This window comes from Protopterus annectens, chromosome 9.part0 (genome assembly GCF_019279795.1).
Source record: "Protopterus annectens isolate FY-2018-M chromosome 9.part0, PAN1.0, whole genome shotgun sequence".
Lineage (NCBI taxonomy): Eukaryota > Metazoa > Chordata > Ceratodontiformes > Protopteridae > Protopterus > Protopterus annectens.
Genome location: NC_056743.1, coordinates 314,021,123 through 314,042,517, shown reverse-complemented (window position 1 = coordinate 314,042,517; position 21,395 = coordinate 314,021,123). Strand labels below are relative to the sequence as shown.

The 21,395-nt window shown below is 38.4% G+C and overlaps 1 protein-coding gene across 3 annotated transcripts in view; it reads left to right on the top strand.

The window, feature by feature from the left end:
• Positions 1-21,395, top strand: part of SPI1 (Spi-1 proto-oncogene) — a 272,584-nt gene that overhangs the window by 153,066 nt on the left and 98,123 nt on the right. For 2 of the 3 annotated variants that reach the window (XM_044082898.1, XM_044082897.1), the window contains exon 3: positions 15,932-16,000. The exons of the other annotated variant lie outside the window; for it this stretch is intronic. In XM_044082898.1, the coding sequence (XP_043938833.1) occupies positions 15,932-16,000 (69 nt within the window). The remainder of the gene's footprint in view (positions 1-15,931; positions 16,001-21,395) is intronic. 3 annotated transcript variants of the gene reach the window in all.

Here is a 21,395-nt window from a genome sequence, read left to right as displayed (position 1 = left end):
CTAGCAATTTATTGGCTGAGCGAAGGGTGCTTAAATTTTTATAGGGGTTGATTAAGTTACAGAGTATGGGAGTATTTGTAGGGTGATGCAAGATTTTGTGGGTGATGGTTAGTTGTTGGAAAAGAAGCTGGTTTTGAAGTTCCAACCATCCTAGTTTATGTAGATTTTGACAGTGGTGAGTACAAAATGTGGACCCAGTGGCAAACCTGGCAATGTTATTGTAAGCGGTGGCCAGCTTGTTTTGATTATTTTAGATAGATTTGCAAAAATTAGGGAGGCACAGAGAAGTGTGGAGAGCAGGTGAGTTTGGGCCATAGTAGTCCTGGCTACAGTTGTAAGGAATGGTTTTAGCCTATATATATCCTAGTTTTCTATTCACTGATTTGATGGTTGAGTTGAGGTTATGGTCAATAGTTATGCCTAAGAGTTTAGTAGTTGGGTCTGGTACAATTACAGTGCCATTTTTTGATGTAAGTGTGAAGTCAATAGGAGGAGACTTCTGAGTAGGGGTAAACAGTAGAAGTTTTGTTTTTTTAGGGTTAAGGAGAAGACAGCATTTAGAGAACCAGTTTTCCACTAAGGTAAATACTTTCTGGGTGTTGGACTGAAGTTCAGCAGAAGTTGCTGCAGCACAGATTAGGGTTGAGTCGTCGGTGTATTGAATTCAGGTGGTTTGTGGTATAGATGTTTGCAGATTATTGATAAAAATAGAAAATAGGAAGGGCCCCAGAATAGAGCCTTGCAGGACTCCCTGTGAGATAGGAAGTAAAGTAGATAGGTTGTTGTCCCAGATGACTGCCTGTTGTCTGTTTTTAAGATAGGATTCAAACCATTTGGCTGTCTGAATATCAGTTGAAAATGTGGTAAGTGTATCTATCATTAAGTGATGATTCACCATATCAAAGGCTTTGGAGAGATCTAGAAAGAGGGCAGAGGTGAGTAAGTTGTTGTTACGATTTTTATTAATTGAGTCAGAAAAAGATAAAAGTGCAGTAGTAGTACTGTGAAAAGGCCTAAAACCATGCTGGCAGTTGGCTAAAAGATTGTTTTGGAGGAGGTGATCGAGAAGTTGCTGGTGAATGCATCTCTCCATGATTTTAGCTAAAGGAGAAAGTAGAGCGATGGGGCGGTAGTTAGAAAGTTCAGTTGAGTCGCCTCCTTTATGTAGGGGTATAATATAAGAGACCTTCCAAAGAGATGGTACAGTACATTATGTGATGGTCCTATTAATTAAGATAGAGATAGGGTAAGCAAGTACTCCAGCAGCCATTTGCAGAAATTCAGCTGGAAGGAGGTCAGCTGAGGGGGTACATGGTTTTAGTTTTTGAAGCTGGGCATGGATGAGAGAGGTGGGAACAGGCTGTAATTGGAGGGGCAGAGGTAAAATGTTTTGTGAGTGTGTGTTGGGGATGCTGGCTGGTGATAAGGTACTAGCTAATGTTTGGACAGAGTCCACAAATAAGTTATTAAAGGAATTTGTAATTTGGCTGGGAGAATTTTGGGTTAAGTTAGCTGGGGTTGGAGTTTTGGAGTGGCCAGGGTGGAGTAGGGAATTTATAACTGACCAAAATTTTTGTGGGTTTTTGTTTTGTGTTTGTTGGAGCTTATGGAAGTAGTTCTTTTTGTCTTGGACTATTGATTTTTTTGTAGAATTTCTTAACTGTCTAAAGATTTCATGATCAGTTGGGTTTTTAGTATTTCTCCATTTCGACCAAATTCGATTTCTTTGAAGGATTTTTTGTCTTGTCTCCTTAGTGAGCCAAGGTGCAGGTTTGTTCTTAGTTCTGACTGTTCCAGAGGGGGCATGGTGTTCTAGGATTTGTAGAAAATTATTATTAAAGTATGAGACAGCTTTGTCAAGTGATAGGTATTTAAGGGGTGTCCAATTGCAAGCTTTGAGTTCAGCTTGAAAGCTAGCTTGGTTGAGGTGTTTTTTGTTACGGACAGTTCTATAGATTGGTTGTTTGGAAATAAGGGGGTTTTGTCTGATAATGAAGATGAGAGAGTGGTCACTGATATCATCAGGAAGTATGCCTGCCTAATAGGAAAGGGGGTTACTGTTAACTAGAATCCAGTCTAAGATGGTTTGCTTGTTGCTAGGTTTATGGGTTCTGGTAGGGGAGGTAATAGTTTGACTGAAACCATATAGGTTTATATGAGTATTAGGTTGGGAAGAGTTACAACAGTTCCAATCAATGTTAAAGTCACCAAGGATTATGGTTTCTTGTGGAAAGGATGTTGTGAGCCAATTAAGGACAGTTTCAAGAGTGTTAATGTTGTTGCCTGGAGGGATATAGGAACAAATTATGTGTAATGCTTTATTAGCATTTATCTGTATTTTAGAGATTAGGATTTCTATGCTACTGGTTGTGGGCAGTTGGGTATTTAGTGGTGTAACCTGTAAATGAGATTTATATAGTATTGCTACACCACCATCCTTTTTATTAAGGTGATCTAATCTCAGGATGTTATGACCTGGAGGGATTATATCATTATCCTTAGTATCTGGTTTAAGCCATGTTTCAGTAAGACATAGGATGTCAAAGGAGTGTACGTGTAGAAGGGCATGAAGTTGGGTTATTTTATTATTTAGACTATGAATATTAAGGTGGCCTATAAGGAGAGAATTGTCAGAGGTATTAGAGATGTGAGAAGCGATGAGATGGTTAGTGTGGGGTTCAGATATTGTATTAATTGGGCCTGGGTTTGGATGGACATCTCCATGCTGTAATAGGAGCTGTAAAGGGCCATGAAGGTATTTCAGGACTTTATAAAAGAGAGGGAGTTGTTTTCTAGTTTGCAGATACAAAATATGGGTTGATCTGTGAAATTTAGGAAGGAGGTAGGATGAAGAGGATATTATATTCATATGGATCTCTATGGTTAGCTGAGAGATTGCAGTAGTGTGCTTTAAGGGGGTTGAAAATTAGTGGGGCTATGATGCTCATAGCAAGTGAGGTAGTGTGATAAAAATAGGGGGGTAAGAATGGTGAGAAAGAGAAGGCCGTTGTTAAGGGTAGGTTTGTATGTGGTAGGCATGGCAGGGAGGAAAAGGAGATAGATACAAGGAGATGAAGGCAGAAGTATGAGCCAGTTAAAGATTAGTAATGTTAAGGGGAAAAACTGGTGAATAGGAAATGTATATTAATGAGATATAGAAAGGGTGGGGTAGTTAGATAGGAAACATGTGATAAATGATGGCAGTAGGGGATAGGATGGATAATAGTAATGAGGAAGTGAGAGTTGATTGGATAATTGGAGATAGGGGTGTGGTTAAGAGTAGTATAAGTTGAAGTGTACTGAGGTGGGGAGCGGAGTGAGCCCGCAGGGCGAACGGAGCGGGTTGGAGCAAGTAAGAACTAGCTCACAGAAAACACAGTGAAATAGCACTGGATTTCTTAACTACTTTGGCAATATGATTGTCAAAGGAGAGATTACTATCTACCTGGGTTCCCAGATCTCTTATTACCTCTTCTGTATTAAGGGGGCTGCCACCTATGTGGTAATTCATGGGTGTTTTGTTTTTCCCAAACTGGATGACTATGCATTTTTTGGCATTTAGCTTGAGGCCATGACTTTGACACCAGGTGTCCATCTCAGTAAGGCCCTTTTAGAGAATGTCCATGTCAGCCGGAGAGTCAATTATGGCTCCCAGTTTGCAGTCATCGGTGAACTTGGTTAGCCATAGTCCTCCTGTGTTGCCTGTACTTCTGAGAAGTATATGCCAATCAGTAGGGGTCTCAGGACCGAGCCTTGAGGGAACACTTGTGACTGGTTTAGAGTCGGACCTGGAGCCCGCTATTCTTGCCGTGTGAGTTCTGTCTGTAAGCCAGCTGGCAACCCATCTCATGATGTAGGGGTTTATGTTCAGGCTGGTGAGTTTTTCTGTAATAACCTAGTGGGGAATGGTGACAGGAGGGTGAAGTTTGCACTGAATCTATCTGCCAGGATGTTGGCAATATCAGTAGTTTCAGTATATTTTGTGCTATTTTGCTCTAGTTCAGTGCATATCTGTGAGTTGCCACTTAGATTCTTAACATAGCTAAAGAAGGCTTTGTGGTTATCTTTTGAATCCTTGGCTATTTTTCTTTCTAAGTTAGCCTTGGATGATTTCATGAGGGACCTCAGTTTCTTACTGATACTGATCAGGAATGTCTTTCCTTCTTGGGATTTGCTTTTTTTCCTGAACTATTTTCCTCCTTGTATTGTATTCTGAGGAATTCAGACTGAATTACAACTGAGGAATAATTATATACAGAAAAGTCCCCTTCACTATTCAGGATAACCAAAGGTATATTTGAAATACTTAATTCGGTTATCTCCATTTGTTGTGCTTCTTCCGTTGATTCCTCCTGCTCTGTAATCTTCCCTTCTGAAAAACCTGTTGGTTATCAGACCACTGTCCATTGTTATTTCTCCTATTGTTGTTACTACTTTGATTTTGTAAACGCTCACTTCTACGTGGCCCATTATCATTGCTGGGAAAGTTCGGATGGGAAGAAGGTGGGGATTCTGTATTAATATGCTGGTCAACGTAATCGGTGTTTTGAACATTTTGAATATTATTTTCCCCAGTATTAGTCACTTGTTGATTAAGCAATGTTGAATGTGGCTGGTTAGCATGATGTACCTGACCGGTTGCTGCCTGACCTCCTCTTACTTGCCATTGCTGTGCTGGGGGAGGTCGAGGATATGCAGTACCATTGGTGTATTATAATCAGTCTCGTTCAAGTTTCTTACACTTCACCACCTAAAGAGGTAATTTATGTATATTTTAATCCTATTGATTATGAAAATAAAATGGAAGAAATATTAGCTTCGGATTCATACATGCAAGCATCACTTAATGAATATAACTAAGCTAACCAAAGGATTAAAATATACATAAATGACCTCTTTATTGAAGGGAGAATTGATTTAAATATGTATAATTTTATGATTATGCCAGCACCTATAGCACCCACAATTTTCGGAGTGCCTAAAATACACAAAAATGTATTAGACCCACCCCTCAGACCAATAGTAGATGGCAGGAATTCTGCAACCTATGCATGCTCAAAGGTGATAGATAGGATTCTAAAGAAATACGTGATGAATGAGGCAGGAATATGTAAGGACTCGTGGTCATTTCTAGAGAAAATCAATGAACTAAAATATGTCGAACAATATAATTTTATAACAATTGATGTAAGAGATTTATATACCTCAATACCCCAAGATTTATGTATTGAGTGGGTATCCCAGAATCTCAAACAAAAAGGTGCTTTGTATACGGAAATAGCATTAGTAGAAGAGTTGTTAGACATTGTTCTATCACATAACTGCATCTATTTTAAGAATAACTTTTACCATCAAATAAAGGGGGTGGCCATGGGGTGCCCGTGTGGTTCAACTTTTGTTAATTTAGTAATGAACCACTGGGAACATAGTCACATATTTAAAGTAGATCATATTAACATGCAAATAGCATACTTCACCTGATATTTAGACAATATATTCATTCTGTTTAAAGGGAACAAAGAACAGGCTGAATACTTGGTAGATTACTTCAATCAAACAACAGATTTTTTAGAATTTACATATAGCTACCATGAAAAACAGATAGCATATCTGGATGTATTTTCATTCATGAATAAAATTGCTAAAAAATACGAAGCAAAAATCTATAGAAAACCTTCATATTCTAACACGTTTCTACACTTCACAAGTGGCCACCCTTTCCATTAGAAGAAATCGGTGGTTAAGCGACAACTCGTGAGGGTGGCCCGAATGACCGCCACAGAGGAAAATTTCACTGTAGAATGTAACACATTGAGACAAATGTTCACCAGAAGAGCATGCCCTAGTAAGTTACTAAATGAAATTATAACTGAAGTGGTCAATAAAAGAAAGAGTGGAACTTATCAACCTATTTTGAGAAATAAGAAGGAAGATATAATTGAAAATACAATCATACTTGTAGGAAATAATTATTTAACAGACAATATACGAAATAGTACAATAAATAAAGAATCTGGTGGTTCAACTGTCAATTTTGTAATCACATACAACATTGATTTTCAATATATAAAAAATATTATATGGAAAAATTGGAACATCATTACTCAGGATAAAGAACTTCTTGAGAAATTAGGATTAGTTCCGAAATTCACAACAAGAAGAGATAGGAATTTTAAAAATATATTTGAATGTTTAAAAAATGTGATGACTAAATGTAAGGGCATGCAACAATGCTATGCCTGCCCATACTGTAAATATATTTATGTAGGTACATCAATAGACATCCAGAAGAGCAATAATTACAAAAAAGTCTTGAAGAGTATGGGCAAATTTAACTGTAACTCTAAAATGGTCGTATATCTAGCTAAGTGTCTACACTGTCCCAGTTTCAATGTAGGCAAAACAAAATGTAGATTGAGGGATAGAATATACGACCATTTATATAGTATCAAAAAAACTAATCAAGACAGTGCACTAGCTAAACATGCCCAAGAAAATCCTAGTCACACTTTCAAATTCTGGATACTGGACCAAATGGGACCAAAAATAAGGGGTGGACCAACTGAAATAGAACTTGAAAATTTGGAATTAGTATGGCAAATATGCCTAAATGCATATAATGAGCCTGGACTGAATGATATGTGTTCCATTATGACTATTCTAAAAATTAAGTCTGTGTAGATAGTATTATATCACCATCTGCATTATGGACTAATATGTATGTACTGCTGCTCTAATAGGAATAATAGTAATGGGATGATTTACATATATTTATTTACATCTTTATTTACATTTTTATTCCTACTTTTACTTTCATTGTTATTTTATTTATTCCACTCGATATTTTATATTTTTAAATATATATGTACATATACATTTATACTTATATTAGTACAATTAGAATATGTAAACTGTTTTATTTATTAGGTTCTGAGATGCTTTCAGGGTTTTTATTTTAAGCATCATAGTATAGCCCTTTAAATTGTAGTAAGCTGGGATCAGCTGACTTGATAACATAGATATTTAAATGATTCTGTATGTGTTTTACGTTTATCTGAAGAAGTTCAAAGAATTGCATTGAACGAAAAGCGCTTCATTAAAGGATTGTACCTGTCAGTCGGTTGCACTTGCCACGTTTTATTTCTGTTTTTTAATAGTTTTGTTTCTGGTATGAGTTTGTTCGTTTGTTTGTCGACATGGCAACCAACCAACGGAAAATGAAACTGCCATTGAAGAAGATACAGCACTTCTTAGTGTTGTGCAAATTTTATCTCAGCAAGTCAAAAAACTTACGGGTAAAGTGGAGTTGCTTAGTGCTTTACAAAGTAAGCACTCCCAGCAACAACAGCAGCAGCAGCAACATTTACAGGGTAGCGAAGCATCGCAGAAGGGTTCTAACATTTCCGGATATTCCGGGGCATATTTGAATTTACATCCGGAGGTCATCACTCCATCTGGCCAAACTGCAGCAGTTTTAACGTGTACAACACCACCGACAACCCTTAGAACTATTCCAACAGGATATATTGGACAGTGTTGGCCAAGGAACACCAAATAGTAATGGAGACAGCAGTATCAGAGCAGTGGCTCAACAGCAGAACTCCACGGTCCCAGGGCTTATTGGAATTGTGAATTTGAAAGAGTGGCTGACTTCACCTATGGGTATGTACTTTAATAATAGTCAACCATGTATGAGAAATCCGGCTAGGGATGCAATAAATTTACTCGACCTTGTTAAACAACTTTGATCACATTTTATTAAAATACAAGAAGTTGAAACTGGGGATAGAATATTTCTCTGAATGTATTAGACTACAGCTAGTACCTAAAAGCCTTCGAATTTGTCAATATCCAATGGGCCTTATTCCAGAATCCCAATTCCATATGGAACTTGTGGAATTATTCAGTAAACAGGGTCTGGAACTACTTAGCATTATGTGTAAAAACTACAAGATTCTAGCGGATGAACTAAACGACGAAAGTATACTTTTGGACACCAAAATCAGGTCTCATCCAGACTTTGAAAGATACAAGTATGAATACGCGTGTATCTTTGAAACAATAGATGCACTTATGGTGAAAGCTAAGGTGGTGAAGTGTAAGAAACTTGAATGAGACCGATTACAATACACCAATGGTACTGCATATCCTCGACCTCCCCCAGCACAGCAATGGCAAGTAAGAGGAGGTCAGGCAACAATCGGTCAGGTACATCATGCTAACCAGCTGCATTCAACATCTCTTAATCAACAAGTGACTAATACTGGGGAAAATAATATTCAAAATGTTCAAAACACCGATTACATTGACCAGCATATTAATACAGAATCCCCACCTTCTTCCCCTCCAAACTTCCCCAGCAATGATAATGGGCCACGTAGAAGTGAGCGTTTACAAAATCAAAGTAGTAACAACAATAGGCGAAATAACAATGGACAGTGGTCTGATAACCAACAGGTTTTTCAGAAGGGAAGATTACAGAACAGGAGGAATCAACGGAAGAAGCACAACAAATGGAGATAACCGAATTAAGTATTTCAAATATACCTTCGGTTATCCTGAAGAGTGAAGGGGACTTTTCTGTATATAATTATTCCTCAGTTGTAATTCAATCTGAACTGGTTAATATGCTGTCAAAAGGTTTTACCTTTGTTCCACTTAAAAGATCGAATATCACTAACCATATAATCGATTTAAAAATGTATGTTAGGAAATTAAATCTACAGGTCTTATTTGGCGATGCGAACAGAACACATGTAGAACAATACAGGGTTCCTAGTACATTCAACCCACCATTGCATAATTCCCTACACATTTTTGAAAGAATATGTGAATTGGATCTTAGGTATTACAATATATGGAACCCGACATCAGGAATGGAAGGGAATCTAACCGATCAGGAACAGGAATGGATTGAACACCTAAAAAAACTTAATGTCCACATCATGAAACCAGATAAAGGGGGTGGGTTAGTATTTATGGATCCTATTGATTATGAAAATAAAATGGAAGAAATATTAGCTTCGGATTCATACATGCAAGCATCACTTAATGAATATAACCAAGCTAACCAAAGGATTAAAATATACATAAATGACCTCTTTATTGAAGGGAGAATTGATTTAAATATGTATAATTTTATGATCATGCCAGCACCTATATCACCCACATTTTTTTGAGTGCCTAAAATACACAAAAATGTATTAGACCCACCCCTCAGACCAATAGTAGATGGCAGGAATTCTGCAACCTATGCATGCTCAAAGGTGATAGATATGATTCTAAAGAAATACGTGATGAATGAGGCAGGAATATGTAAGGACTCGTGGTCATTTCTAGAGAAAATCAATGAACCAGAATATGTTGAACAATATAATTTTATAACAATTGATGTAAGAGATTTATATATCTCAATACCCCAAGATTTAGGTATTGAGTGGGTATCCCAGAATCTCAAACAAAAAGGTGCTTCATATATGGAAATAGCACTAGTAGAAGAGTTGTTAAACATTGTTCTATCACATTACTACATCTATTTTAAGAATAACTTTTACCATCAAATAAAGGGGGTGGCCATGGGGTGCCCATGTGGTTCAACTTTTGCTAATTTATTAATGAACCACTGGGAACATAGTCACATATTTAAAGTAGATCATATTAACACGCAAATAGCGTACTTCACCCGATATTTAGACAATATATTCATTCTGTTTAAAGGGAACAAAGAACAAGCTGAATACTTGGTAGATTACTTCAATCAAACAACAGATTTTTTAGAATTTACATATAGCTACCATGAAAAAGCGATAGCATATTTGGATGTATTTTTAGTCAAGAATAAAATTGCTAAAAAATACGAAGCAAAAATCTATAGAAAACCTTCATATTCTAACACGTTTCTACACTTCACAAGTGGCCACCCTTTCCATCAGAAGAAATCGGTGGTTAAGGGACAACTCGTGAGGGCAGCCCGAATGACCACCACAGAGGAAGATTTCACTGTAGAATGTAACACATTGAGACAAATGTTCACCAGAAGAGCATACCCTAGTAAGTTACTAGATGAAATTATAACTGAAGTGGTCAATAAAAGAAAGAGTGGAACTTATCAAACTATTTTGAGAAATAAGAAGGAAGATATAATTGAAAATACAATAATACTTGTAGGAAATAATTATTTAACAGACAATATACGAAATAGTACAATAAATAAAGAATCTGGTGGTTCAACTGTCAATTTTGTAATCACATACAACATTGATTTTCAATATTATATGGAAAAATTGGAACATCATTACTCAGGATAAGGAACTTCTTGAGAAATTAGGATTAGTTCCGAAATTCACAACAAGAAGAGATAGGAATTTTAAAAATATATTTGAAAGTTTAAAAAACGTGATGACTAAATGTAAGGGCATGCAACAATGCTATGCCTGCCCGTACTGTAAATATATTTATGTAGGTACATCAATAGACATCCAGAACAGCAATAATTACAAAAAAGTATTGAAGAGTATGGGCAAATTTAACTGTAACTCTAAAATGGTCGTATATCTAGCCAAGTGTCTACACTGTCCCAGTTTCTATGTAGGCAAAACAAAACATAGATTGAGGGATAGAATATACGACCATTTATATAGTATCAAAAAAACTAATCAAGACAGTGCACTAGCTAAACATGTCCAAGAAAATCCTAGTCACACTTTCAAATTCTGGATACTGGACCAAATGGGACCAAAAATAAGGGGTGGACCAACTGAAATAGAACTTGAAGAGTTGGAATTAGTATGGCAAATACGCCTAAATGCATATAATGAGCCTGGACTTAATGATATGTGTTCCATTATGCCTATTCTAAAAATTAAAAGTCTGTGTAGATAGTATTATATCACCATCTGCATTATGGACTAATATGTATGTACTGCTGCTCTAATAGGAATAATAGTAATGGGATGATTTACATATATTTATTTACATCTTTATTTACATTTTTATTCCTACTTTTACTTTCATTGTTATTTTATTTATTCCACTCGATATTTTATACTTTTAAATATGTATGTACATATACATTTATACTTACATTAGTACAATTAGAATATGTAAACTGTTTTATTTATTACGTTCTGAGATGCTTTCAGGGTTTTTATTTTAAGCATCATAGTATAGCCCTTTAAATTGTAGTAAGCTGGGATCAGCTGACTTGATAACATAGATATTTAAATGATTCTGTATGTGTTTTACATTTATCTGAAGAAGTTCAAAGAATTGCATTGAACAAAAAGCGCTTCATTAAAGGATTATACCTGTCAGTAGGTTGCCAGGTTTTATTTCTGAACATGGTACTTAGTTGAGGTGCCAGTTCGTTCTGTAGTTTGTGTAGAACGCAGCCTGGAATGTTGTCAGGTCCCATGGATGCTGTGTTCTTGGCTTTGAAGAGTGTGTTTTTTACCTGTGCAGCCGTGATTACAGGAACTTTGCATTCTTTCAGTATAGAGATGGGCCCTTTAGGGGGTGAGAGGGGGGTAAAGTTAGCACTGAACCTATCTGCCAGGATGTTGGAAATATCAGTTGGTTCTGTATATTTAATGCCATTGTGCTGTAACTCAGAGCAGATCTGAGCATTGCCATTGAGATTCTTGACACACCTATAGAATGCTTTGTGGTTGTCTTTAGGATCAGTGGTGATTTTGTTTTCATAACTAGCTTTGGAGGATTTTATGAGGGATCTCAACTTCTTACTGAGGCTGACCAGGGAGTTCCTCCAATCATGGGATTTTTCTCTTTTTTGCAACAGTTATTTTTTTCTGTTGTTTGTTTATGGCAGGGGACCACCAGATTGGCTTCCTTTTTTTTTTGGAGGATAGCATCTTGGCTCTGTTAGGGATTGCACGATCCATGCACTCATGTAAGTGCTTATAAAGTGCATTTGTGTAGGATTCAGCAGTCGCACCTCTATTGTCCGTATGCATGGGTGTCGTGAAGTTTGACACTTCTGTCTTAAGAAGCATGAAGTTGGCTTTGGAGAAATATTTAATGGTGGTTTCCCTAATGGGGGAATGGGGGCGGGATGTGGATGTCTAGGGTGATTAGCTTGTGGTCGGATCTGACCAATGAGGAATTGACCTCTGGTGTGGAACATGTTGGTAATGACTAGGTCTAGGATATTGCTGCCCCTGGTGGGGGTGTGGATAAGTTGATCCAAAGTGTTGAAATTTATGAATTCCAGAAAACATTGAGCAAAAGGGTTGGTACATGAGTAGTTTTCCCAGTTAATGGTGGAGTAGTTAAAATCACCCATTATTAGGGTGTTAGGTTGTACTCTAATATTTTCCAGTGTATCAAGAAATGAGGAGTGGGAATCCTGGGGAATTTTGAGGGATCTGTAGCAAGCTACAATTTGGATTGCGGTCTTTGCCCAGAGTTAGTTGCACTTGGATAATCTCAGATACATTATGCTGAGCAACTAGCCTGGAGGTGTGGATATCCTTAATGAATATGGACACGCCTCCACCTTTAGTGTTTCATTTCCGGTTAGGTGACCGAAAGGTGTGGTATGAATTATAGCCTAGTAATGCAGAGGTGCTCTCTGGAGCCTTGAACCAGGTCTCTGTCACTGCACAAATGTCGATGTTCTCCATTTTAAGGAGTACCTCGAGTGAGTGCATTTTGAGGTTTAGACTTCAACCATTGAGTAGCATTACCCTCAGATTTTGCTTGCTTGTACCTGTTACGGTGGAGAGTTTGTCATTTGAACCTTGCCTAAAAAAGGCACTATAGGTGTGGCAAGAGCCTTAGCCAGTATCTGGAATCCCAAGGGCGACAGGTGCAGGCCATCTCTGGTAAAGCATTGTGGTCTTTCGATCATATCATTCCAGGCAGACAGCCACTGGATCCCCTTAGAATGACACCAGTAGCTTAGCCAATTGTTGAAGTCAATCATTTTGTCCTTGTACTGTGGTATCATTCTGGGTGATGGCAGGATGCTACTCAGGGCTAGAGTCATACCTGACTGGGCTACAAGATCGGACAGCTCCTTCATGTCTCTTTTCATGTAGTCCAGGGAGGTACGTCTCAGGTCATTCACACCAACATGGACAATGACAGAGTCATATTTGTACTTGTTGTGGAGTGACCTGAGTGTGTGCATTATGTGGCGGAACCTGGCACCCGACAGGCAGCTGACAGTAACTTTCTCTTGTTTAGCCTGGTGAGTGGAACATCAGTGTGCCTGACTATAGACTCTCCTATGACTATAGTGTTGGGTACATTGTTATGCCTTATGGGCTGTGGTTGAGTGGCACACTGAGTTTGTGGGCTATGTGTCATTTGAGTTGTGTTGGGGGGGTGGAGGTTGCTTGCCTTTCTGCTTTGGAGGTCCCTGTTGCTTGGGAAGATTTTTATTGAGAGCCTCCATGAGTATCGGTGTGTGTTTTGTGTTTCTATGTGTGTGTTTTAGTGGTGTAGATTTTGAGGGACTATGTGATGAGTGTGGTGTAGTGCAAGTGTTTACCCTCTCCTCTTGACTGTCAAGGCCAGTCTTGGGTGAAGAGCTCTTTGCTTCCAGTTTGGCTATATAAGTGCATCTCTCACAGGTTGTAGTGTTGGGTGGTAGGAGGAGAGGGTTGTCTGTGTACATGAGGCAATTGCTGCATTGCCCCAAGATGCCCAGATTCATCAGGTAGACAGGAGAAAACACCGGGCGTTCACCCTTAGACATGCCCAGATAGGTGCTTATTTATTAAGTACTAAAACCTGTTTTCGTCTAGATAGGTGAGGAAAGTTGAGTGCTGTATATGTGTATAGTTGTATTCATTTGCATTGCAGAAAGTACAGTCGTCAGAAAGTGACTTTGCTGAGAGTAAATCCCTGAAAGTATACTTGTGTGAAACAGTATTTTGCAATCGCGCTATAGTATGTATGAACATGTATACCCTTATTGCCACTGTTGTGCAATCTCAGAGTTGGTATATATAGTTAGTTTGGGTGTGAGGGGCACAGGGGGCTTGTTCCCCTGCAAAAATTAGAGAAAAATTAGTGTATGTGTTTTAACTGGTTTGTTTTTCGACAAAGTGCCGTTTGGGTCAACTGTAATTTTAGGGTTTTACTGTGGGCAGTAAATATGTTTACTTAATTTAGTTTATAAAAAGGAAGGATTGTAGTGTATATTTAGGGTGTTTGTTACAAGTGACATTTACTGTGTTTGTCATTTATATTAAATGTAGAAATGGGGGATTGGTGTTGGACAACCAAAATATTTTGAGTTTGTCGGTTTCAACATTGTCAGCTTTCTCTTATGAGAACATTCACTTAAAATGTGTCGACAAATAGGTATTTGACATTTCAAGCATTCATTCTTATAATATAGACCCTCCAGGAGATGCATGCTGTGTAGTTAAAAGATATGCCACTAAACTGTTAAGTCTCATGTAGCACAGCCTCAATGCACACACTCACTGTTATGAGAAGAATTTACCTGTCATTAAAAGCACACATGTGGCCACATGTACACTTGCAGACAGAAAGCATATGTGTTAAATGCACCTTGCAGGCAAACTGTGCCCCAAGAATGCACAATCACAACAGAAAGGTTGCACCACTGTAATTGTAACAACCACAGTAGTGATGCCACATGACTGCTGCTATATAGATTGATCTCTAGCTAGTGAAAACTGCCACCATAACTCTCAACCTTTTGTGATTTCAATAACTGAGACACAGTCAGACATTATGTGGGATAAAAAACTTGGGCAGTTTGATAATAATAGCACTAACCATTCACAAAGTTTGCAAAATAATATTTTAGGGTGAATAAGAGATATGTAGCTATAATACTGATGTTACTTTACTTAGTACCTATAATTCTCAAAGTCTCATTTGAAATAAATATATCTGACTTAATTTAGAATCATTACCCTGAAGCATTAGACCATAGCTGGAAGACTGAACAAGCAACTAATTTTCATTTTTCTATAAGGATAGTGTCACCTGACCTTCCATGTGGGGGGGGGGGTGCTATGCCTTTGCATGTCATAACCAATACAACTACCTGCAAGGTCACCAAATCACATGATAAGCTACAATAGTGTTTGATGATTTGTCTGTTTGATCCTTCTCTCCTGACTAAACTGACTTTTCTGCATCCATTCACAATATAGAAGACATATACCATCCAAAACCTAGAAAATATGCAACAGAAATACCACAGTTCTGAGGCAACACTAACGTCTTCTGTGAAGATGTGGGAGAGCTGTTGGGTATCTATCCCACTGTTGCAGCAGAAGACATAAAAAGGAAGAATACTGTGATATGCATACTTACTGTGGATACTGCCATGTAGACTGTACAATCCACAAGACAGCAATTAACAATGCATGCACAAAGTGCCTGATCCCCAGCAGAATATACCACACAGTACAGCAGTGCAGCCATACAATTCACTACAATATGAAGCCTGACAGGCTATGCAGTAAGAACAGGGGACATCTGAGCCATTCATTAGCCATGGTGGAGTATGTATGTATGTATCTGACTTGAATGACCATTTAATTATTAAGTAATGCTGTTAAAATGAGTTGTGAGAGATGTATTGGGGTCCCATAAAAGGTCTGAGAGATACCCATTTCTTAGTCCGACATGTGCTATGTCCAAAGGCCCGATTGTTTGGGGAGGGAGATCCCAAGGTGTCTTAAGCAATGTTGTATACAAAATGCTAGGACTAGTTTCATAGAAAATGGTCCCACCATGAGTGGTTGTATCCCTTAGTGGAAAGTGATCCCTTGGCATGGTTTAGTAAGTGCCATAGCACATATACACACACAGTACTGGTTTTGTTGCAGTTCAGATATATCATTTCCATATAGCTGACCCTGCTGCTGTACAGTGTATCGAGGAAGATACTGACTGATGATTGTACCTTTCTTCTGTACAGATGCTGAGTCCAGGAAGTATAATGCCCACCACTTCTGGGAGAGGGATTTGAGGCTATCAGGCAGGCATGGTAAGTAGAAATTCATTGTGTACTGTTCCTGCTTGTGATACATGTGCTGTACATCACAGCAAGCATGTAGTGTACCCAAAGAAATGTGACTATGTACATGGAATGGGGTCATGTGAGCCTGCCCATGATGTGCATATCATATGTATGGTATTTGCACTATATGGCTGTGTGAATGTGTTTTATGTTGCATATGTCTATGTTCTTTGTAGGTACGTCCATGTCAGACAACATGCATGGCATTTGTGCTGCATAATCATGGCGTACCACTGCAACGTGATGCTCAGCATGTCATCCATGCATGCATGTTTTTGTTAAGTGGATACATTATTTGTGACATCCCTCTCATGCGTTACCATCAGATGTAGCACTGTTAGTATTAGTTTGCCAGTATCTATGCAAACTACGTAAGTACTACACTGGTATGTTTCAGCATTTCATTCTACTGCAGTGATGCTCGGCAATGTGGCCATGACTCATGGTGTTACTTGTATGAATGCATATTCCACATTCATAATATGTTGTATATGCAAATACACACACCAACACTCCTGCATACATGCAAATATGCTGTGTCATAGTGTGCCATCACACATGCAGTCTCTATGTGGTATCTGCCGTATATGGTAACCTGTGCAACTAGAACACCCACAGATTACTGTAACCAAGATACCAACATTACATTTTTAATTTCTTTTCTGTGTATGTATGTATTATAGAGCATCCTCTGATGGCTACAGCATCTACATGTACGCATAAGCACTGCAGAAGTAGCACAGTCCCTGATCATATGTGAACCTCACATAGAAACCTGTGTGTCACTAAAGAATAGTGCCACAACATGCAATGACACCTATTCATTGTTACATAGTATCTTTCTCTTTCACTACATTATGACACCCAGTCATTTAATATGTCTTAGCAGACATTCCTGCTGATGCTTCTACTGCCTGCCTATCCATGCATGGTGGTACTGCACATCTGGTAACTCACATGTTGCTGCTATTCATCTTGCCAACAGAATCATGCACATTGATCAGTAAACACACACACACACACACATATATATATATATATATATATATATATATATATATATATATATATATATATATATATATATATATATATACACATAGCTGGTATACTAGCAAAATGCCAAAATAGGCTTGACCTGTATGTAATACACCACTACTCACAATACATGTGATAACAGAAGGCAATGCTTCCTCAGCATTGTGCATATTGTGATGTGTGCCCTGCACTGGCTGATACAGCGAGATATAACGCTATGTAACAATGCAGCTATAACAAAGGGGAACTATACTAAAATATTTGCTTTGTGTATCTGCTGTCATCTTATATGCAGTATTTTTCCGCATTACTGCTGTCCAGAAATGTTTATGGTATCTGAGTGTAAAATGTGTCCATGTCATATATTCTTCAATAGCTATGCAGTGGCACATATGATGTCTGTTCCACACCCCTTGCAGGTAAAGTGACCAAACAACCTTGCTCATACATGCTTCAGTGCTTCAGAAAACTATGTGTTGTACATGTCTGAATATGCTACATGAAACCATGTTTTGCTAGTCTACATCTGCAGGTGTGTGCTATTGTGTAGCTGTTACAGGGTCATGCTCCTGTACTGCTGCTGAATATCAGAGATTCTGTATGGAGGTGTGCATGCGACATATATTATACACAGAGGTTTGTTCTAACTACTAGAACATACAAGTGCATTTTGAAGATGGTCATGTTGGTCTGGAGCACATGTGCATTGGCATAGCAGGTGCAACAGCTTTGCTGCGATGCATATAAAATCTCCCTAGATGCAAAACAATGCTAATATGACTGCACATGTATGCAAGCATGCCTTGCACATTGGAGTCTGGTAGCACCTGCTGTGTTGTGGTGTTATGAATGTACAGGACTATAACAGAATTACAATACTCACTGTTGGGTACATCTGTTTGTATTGCCTGCCTACTTATCATTATGTTATTGATCAACAGCCTATTCACCATAGCTTCTGTATACACAAACATTTTTCACCATGCACAGTGATGTTGAAGCATTATTGTGCAAAATAATGCACATATATTGTGCATTGTGGCAACAAACTACATGCCCTCTGAAGTACTGTACATAAAACAGAAGTGAGCCTGCAGCTATGCATAAGGCAGGTCTATATTAGTTTACCGAATGTTATTTTCAGTGAACACCTCTTCATCTACACATATTCAGCAAAAATCACTTCTACAATTTGCAATGAAACAATTGCCCTGTAGCACAACAGAATCCACAGCTAACTAAATCTAACCCAGCCAAGTGGGGGAGCTTCACCCACCACACCACCCAACTATATATACAGCCAACCCTGTTGCATCATGTTACAATCGTCACATGCCAGAAACTTTAAGTATATTTGGATGCTATTTGTACATCATACCCATCACATGCAAATTTAATAATTAATGCATTACACTACCTTATACCATTTCACAGTATGTCAACGTTGCACTGTGTACATCACACAGCAAAGATATATATGAAGGTATTGTTTGTTCAACATGCATGGTTAGGAAAACAGCATGCTATTCACGGATTGCACTGGCACAGTGGCCTCTTGTTTGCTACTGAGCTAACACACATTTTGCTGTGGACAAACAAAATTATGGATTGCTTGGGTGGCTTTATACTGTGTCACAGTGTGGCACTGTTCTTAACGTGTCTTGTGTCTCATGTAGGACAGCTGGCAGAAATAGTCTACATCATGTTACTATGCATTTCTAAAGCATACCACAACCTTCTGAACAGTAGCACCTTACCAATATCTGTGGTCCTTTGTTACAAATCATGCTATGTTGCTGCATGACAGCACACTTGTGCACATTATACCATTACAAAACTGCTCAGCATGCATGTGTCATATTAATGTGATTGTGTATGGTTTAGGGTACTCTCTGTATCTCCACATGTTATCATAAATGTGTGCATTCTGTGGCACATGTATGTCACAATACAATTGTCAGATGAAGGTGTATGTGTCTGAAGTTTGTCAGGCAAGTGCACTGCAATGAATAGAAGGCTACACTGAGTATGTGATCACTGCATTGTCTGTCCAGTGCAATGCATGCATGCAGTACATATGTATCACATGTTAATTAGCAGTTCCCATACATTCCTGTTATACATGGCACTATATACCCACAACAGTGTATGATTGTGTGTACCACAGATGTAGGCTACCTGCCTGTATGGTAATCTGCATAATGGTGCATTATACTGCACAAAGGTGTCCATCTTACTGTGCTACATATGTTGGCAGAACATTTATGTCTTGCCTCTCATATAGTCATGAGATGCTCACAGTAGGTTTGGTACAGCCATGTGTCATGACAAACAGTTCCACACCCTCAGCAACATGCATCACATGCAAAAGGTAATGGGCAGCTAAATAGTTCTGTACAACCTTGTCATTCTCTGACTTGAATGAGATGAACATATGGATTCTGCAGGGATGCTGACAGAGTCTCCACACATTCACTATCAAACTACATTGTGAACAAGAGCATCACTGTATTACATAACACATTTCATGATGCTCTATATACAAGTTTTGGCTAAGACACACTACATTACGTGCATATGTAGAGAGACAGTAACCTTTAGTGAACATGCCTCAGTACTCCACCATGACACATGTGCCCAGACACGAGATACTGCAGATTACATTATGTGTTGTATGCAGGCATATTTACCTAAAACACCACCTTGATCTTTCCACCACAAATCGCACTTCTGCATATTATGTATGCAGGATGTTGCACTTGGGTATTTCTATGCAAACTCTGCAATATGCATTCCTTTTGCATGTCCTGAGCATGTTGAGCGTCACTGAGTATATGGCATGTTGCTATCAATTCTGTCAACATGTTCACACATTGATACTGGGTGGTGTCAGATAGCTCTATTTGCACACATGCACATTGCATTTCTATGTTTGCTGTGCATGGATATATCATGATGCTGACCCTCAGTGCTACTTGTATGACCATGACATAGACAGCATATACACAAGGCTATATAGCCTATAGTTGCAAACAATGATGCACAATGCACTTCCGTGCTGTGTGGGTCTCAGCCATCACACTGCTGTACATATATCTTGTCCTCATATTTGTGTGTAGAAAGCAGTCATATATTTGCATCTGCTGTCTTGTGCATTACTCTCAGACTGTGCTGCATTCAAAGACATTTCATCATGGTATTCTGTTACATGTTTAGATCACAATGTTTATATAGTCAATGTTGTGTCTGCACATAATGCAGACCAGACGAATGAATGGCAATGGACTACCATGTATATTGTGCTATATGTGTCTACATATTAGTAGGTGGGGCAGCAATGTGACCAGTAATCACAATGAAGTGTAGGGTGGTTATGTTTATCTTACTATATAGTGTTATGACAGTAAATTACCTATATTTATCAATATATACCTTTATACTAATCATAGCAGGACTCACTCTCTAGACACAAGGTTTCTGCTCTTGATTGTGTACCACCATCTGCGACAATGGATGGTGACAGGATTGTGCAGAGCACAATTTATAGCCAGAATCCTCAATGTGCACTATTGTTGGAGGTTTGGTACAGCAGTCTACCCATGATGATATCATTGTTGTCTGTTTTTATTGCGTATATAATATGAATTCAGCTCATCAGTAGTATTTTGTGACATAAACTTGTGAAGCTGTCAGTCTGCAGCATAGCTGGTGGAAGGACTGACCTTGTTGTCGGCACTGCACTAGCTGATGTGTTTAGGGGGTACCCCATAATTGTACTTGGAAATTCTAGTGCTGGCTACACCATACTGCATGCATGATATCACTGTTTTGATCATAGTTAACTGTGTGCTTACTGCCTTCTGTATACATTTTTAATTATTAAGAGAAGCAGTTATGTATACCCTGCATCATTTGGTTGATAGCTGACAAATACTTTACTGCTGTTCTGAATGCACAAAGATGCTGACATGACCATTAAGAAGTCTCACCTATGGAGGGTTAGAAAGATGTTCAGCAGGCAGGTATGCAACAAGTGGAGCACACTGTACAACTGGGGCTTAAAGCAGGCAGGATGGCTAGTGCAGTGGTTCCATTGCAGTACAGCATGCACCATACAAAATGCACATACAAGAAGAAGAGTACACTTTATGTCTCTGTGCCATTTCTTGATATATATGGAGAAGTAAATTCCAATGGTGAAATTCTATATGGAAAATATTCTTTCTGGAAGCTACATTATGCACCATTGTGAGAGATAGGCATTGCATGCCATTGCATCCTGATAAGGTAATGCTGATTGTGGAGTGTGATATTTCACTTGATG